Raw genomic sequence first — 4,904 nt, forward strand, 5'->3', positions numbered from 1 at the left:
ATTGGTTAAGAAAAAAAATTGAGATCCTGTTGTTGGGTTTGAATACCAACTCTGCCAGTCAAGGGCTGTATGACCTTGACCAATTATTTATCTCTCTGTTTCCTCATCTCTGAAGTGGGCATAATGGTAATAGCCTACCTCATCTATGAGAATTAGATGAGAACAGCACCTGGGACATAGTAAGTACAATATAAGTGTTTTCTCCTATTACCTAAATATTTTCCTATCCCTTATGCTTTTACCAAATGGTGATAACTGAGTATAGTTTGGCTTTACTGTTATAGTGACATAGAATATTCAAAGATTTAAGGACATAGAGCATACTTTCCTATTAAAGGGGACTTAGTACCATAAGAGCAATTGCTTATTTAAATGCAATGCTTTTTCATGAGAAGTTTATCTACTAATAATCTATGTCATCATCATTATTGGCCAACTGTCTATCATTATTTCTTTCTATTGTTCATTCTGTCTTTCATCATTTATTTATGAGTGTGTGTATTTTGTGAGTTCTAGAATCAGAATACCACAATGCAAATATCAGCCCCTTCACTGACTGTTATATTGGAAAAGTTACCTATACTCTTCAAAGTTAGGTGCTCTGTAAAATGAGGACAAAAATTATAATGCTGTTGTGAGGACAAAATGAGGTAAGATATGATAAGATTTAGTATACAATCCTGAACATAGAAAAGTGCCTAATAAATGTTAGTAACTATTGACAGTATTTCTATGATGAAAATGAGCAGATGCTATAGTTTATTATCTCAGGAATAAAGTTATGTATGACTTTAATATTTTCTAGTTATTTATATACATTTTATATAATAGCTAACTAGATCAAATTACAAATTCTACTTACTAGAGATATCTCACTTCATAGAATTAAATTATGTAAAAACTTCATAAATACAAAAATGTTACATAGATCTCTTTTATTCCTTTAATAGCTTTGTGAGGTAAATAACTTTGTCATCCATCTTTTATAGATGAGAAAATCAAGATTCAGAGAAGATAACTAAGTAGATTTACCCAAAGTTACTAATCAGTGAGTAAATAAATTTATTCATTTATTTACTCAATGAATTTTATTACATTTATAGTTGAACAATGATCATCCCAACCCAATTTTATAGCATTTCCATCCCAAATCCCCAGCCCATTCCCCCTATCCCTGGAGGGTGCCCAAATTTAAATCATTTCATTCAGCTCTGGGCAGTATTCTTTCTACTACCCATGAAAAAATGAGGTACTTTTTATTAAGGATGGAGAATAGCTAGTAATTTGCATGATTCTGAAAAGCCAATTTTATTCTTAGAATCTTTAGATTTAGCTCATAATTCCTCTCTTTCAAGATTTCTTCCCTGATTTTTCTTTTTGGATTCACACACAGCATGTTGAAGTTCCCGGGCCAAGGATGGAACTGCTGCCACTGCTGTAACCAGAGCTACAGCAGTGATAACTGCCAGATCCTTAACCCACTGAACCATAAGTGAGCTCCTTTCCCTGATTGTTTTTATCCAGTTATTTTCTGTATGCCTTAAGCACTCCTGAATATAATCTATAAAACAATTGTATATAATTGTAAAAGACACTTTTTAATTATCATTTTTGGCGTTACCTGTATGGGAACTTTTATTCCCAATTATTACCTATAATTACAAGGGCAGAGAGTTATCTGGGGCTCCTTCAAGGTGAAAAGATAGAGGATGATAGAGACTTTAATAATATTTAAATTTTTCAACTCCTTGGAGCAACATGGGGCAAAGTATTCCTCTTTGTAGTTTGACCATGTCTTCTGGATTCCTTATTAGCAAGCAAAGTTGAATTTTCACATGGAGGTCAAGGATTTGGACTCAAATTCCTCCAATGCTGACTTATAAGCATAGGCTACTGGTAAGCAGAGGGCCACTATATATGTTATTTTCAGTCACTAAAAATGACTTAATTTTTTATTGTATTGAAACTTCGAACCTAATTTAGAAACTAGAAACTTGGTCTTTCTCACTTGATTAAGTAGAACATTATTCCTCTAAAGTTGATCTGTATAAATTATATTAAAAAGATTCATCTAGGAATTTTAGCCACCAGATCTCAGTTTCAGACTTCTTGCTTATATCTCTAGCCTCAAAAATTAAGTTCTCTATTTATTTAATAATTAAAATGTTTTCATCCCAAATAGAATTTCTAATGGGGCGGGGGTGAGGGCAGAGACAGAGAATGAAAGAGGGAGAGTGAAAAATGATTATGAAGAAAAAAACATTTTGGAGAAAGGAATTATAGGTCTCTGCATAACAGAAAATCAACTGGGAATCAATAATGTGGAAAAAATAAATAATGATGAAAAAGTCCATGATCTATAGTCAGGAAATATAAATAATTTTCTCTGCTATATTTAGCATCACTTTAAAAAATTTGTTTTTTTTTTTGTTTTTTTTCTTTTGTCTTTTCAGGGCTGCATCCACTGCATTTTAAATTTCCCAGGCTAGGTAGGGATTGAAATGGAGCTGCAATTGCTGGCCTATGCCACAGTCACAGCAACTGGATCTCAGACGTACAATGCAGCTCACAGCAACATTGGATCCTTAACCCACTGAGTGGGGCCAAGGATAGAACCTGAGTCCTCATGGATATTAGTTGGATCCATTACCGCTGAGCCACAAGGGGAACTTCTTAAATTTTTTTTTTTTGGCTGTACCCACATGTGAAAGTTTCCAGGCTAGGGATCAAACCAGTGCCACAGCAATGACCCAAGCCACTACAGTGACAAAGCTGGATCCTTAATCTGCTTTGCCACAAGGGAACTCTTAGTATCACTTAAATGTTTTCAGAAGACTTTTTCTGTTAGAATTTACCTGCTTACAATGGTTTATAACATTTATTTTGCAGAGAATCAAAGCTACTCCACCAATTCTGCTTGGGTCCCCATGGAAGTGGTCAACAATGTTACTGAATTTATATTTCTAGGACTTTCCCAAGATCCTGGAATGCAGCTGATGTTTTTTCCTTTATTCCTTTTCTTCTACATGGTGATCATGGTGGGAAACCTGCTTATTTTGCTTATGGTCTTTTCTGATCCCCAGCTTCAAACACCCATGTACTTCTTCCTTAGTAACCTGTCCTTTGTGGACCTTGCCTACTCCTCAGCCACAGCACCCAAGATGATTGCAGACTTTGTGTCTGAGAAAAAGGTTATTTCCTACTGGGGCTGTGTAACCCAGATGTTTACCTTCCACTTTTTTGGTTGTGCTGAGATTTTTGTGTTGACTGTCATGGCTTTTGACCGTTATGCCGCCATCTGCCAACCTCTCCGTTATACCACCATCATGAGTGCCAATGCCTGCACTATGCTAGCATCACTATCCTGGTTAGGAGCCCTGGCTCACTCCTTTGTTCAGACCCTCCTGACCTTCCAGCTGCCCTTCTGCAATGCTCAGGTCATTGACCACTACTTTTGTGATGTCCACCCAGTTCTACAACTTGCCTGTGCTGACACAACCCTGGTAAATATGCTGGTGATTGCCAATAGTGGTCTCATTTCTCTGGGGTGTTTCCTCATCCTCCTGGCCTCCTACACAATCATTTTATTTAGTCTTCGGAAGCGGTCTGCTGAGAGCCGGCGCAAGGCTCTCTCTACCTGCGGATCTCATTTCACCGTAGTAACTTTCTTCTTTGTCCCTTGTATCTTTATTTACCTCCGCCCATCCACAACTTTCCCACTGGATAAAGCTGTGTCTGTGTTCTATACCACAATCACCCCAATGCTAAACCCACTGATCTATACTCTGAGGAATGAGGATGTAAAGAATGCCATGAGACGGCTATGGAGTCGCCAGGTCTCCTTGAAGGAAAAGCAGAAGGGATAGTTTGTCAGAATTGCAAAATCAGAGAGTTGATACATTCAATGGTTCTTGTTAATACCTTTAAGGAATAATCTCCAAAATTCAACTATGTCATACTTTTCATTTAAAAGGGAATACTTTGAGGCGACTTCATTTTTCTGCCTTTCCATGGGCTAAATTTAAACCTTTCCATACTGGCAAGGTTTGTCCTCTTTTACTTCTAGAGTAGGAGAGTAAACACTCCCTCTCCTGTCTCATTTAACTGCTTTAGATCCCTTCAATTCAAATCTAACTCTCTTAACCTATAATTCAGTGGTTTAGAACAGCATTGCAAGAGAAAGCTATCTCCAAGGAATCAGATAATTTCTTCTAGAAAAGAAGTATAACTTCCTAGGAGCTGCCTTCTCTCTCTCTCTCTCCCTCTCTTCCTCACTGCCATTTTTCTTCCTTCCTCTCTCTCTCTCTTTCCTTCTTCCTTTCTTCTCTTCCTTTTCTAGTCTTTTCCCACAAATATTGCATAATCTGGAACGTGAAATAGATTCACAAAAAGAAAATTATACTACAGTATAACAAATGCAGACATAGAAATATGCACTGCATATAATGAAGACGCTAATATAAACTGATTAACTTCCCAATGATGGTTTCCGTACAGGGGAAAAAAAAAAAGAATATTTCACATATTTTGGTGTGGAGCAACTTTCTAAAAGATTGTATTGGAGAATTTGAATACTCTATCACTCAAGTAGTTTATTATTTTTACTGAAATAAATCTTTTTGCAATACACAGAATAAGTTAATTAAAACAACTAAAACAAATTGACATTTGAATTACTGAAATGACTAAGTCAAGGAGATACATTTCTATTATGAAATTTTAGTTTAAATTGTTTTCAATTTTGACCAAATAGATTAAGTATGCTTCTTTTTTGTTATGTCCTCAGTGAAGCTGGAGAATAGCTGGACTTCTCTATACTTCAAAAAAGGCATTTTTATTCTGAGGAATTTTTTAGATGTTGTTTCATGACCCAGATCTTTCAAGAAATCTCCTCTGATTATTTC

The 4,904-nt window shown here is 36.0% G+C and overlaps 1 protein-coding gene across 1 annotated transcript; it reads left to right on the forward strand.

The window, feature by feature from the left end:
* The first annotated feature begins 2,921 nt into the window (after positions 1–2,921).
* Positions 2,922–3,866, forward strand: LOC125136822 (olfactory receptor 4S2-like). The gene has a single exon (XM_047797647.1). The coding sequence runs from the start codon at positions 2,928–2,930 to the stop codon at positions 3,864–3,866; it is 939 nt and encodes a 312-aa protein (XP_047653603.1). The 5' UTR covers positions 2,922–2,927.
* Positions 3,867–4,904: the final 1,038 nt, after the last annotated feature.

Source organism: Phacochoerus africanus, chromosome 9 (assembly GCF_016906955.1).
Source record: "Phacochoerus africanus isolate WHEZ1 chromosome 9, ROS_Pafr_v1, whole genome shotgun sequence".
NCBI lineage: Eukaryota > Metazoa > Chordata > Mammalia > Artiodactyla > Suidae > Phacochoerus > Phacochoerus africanus.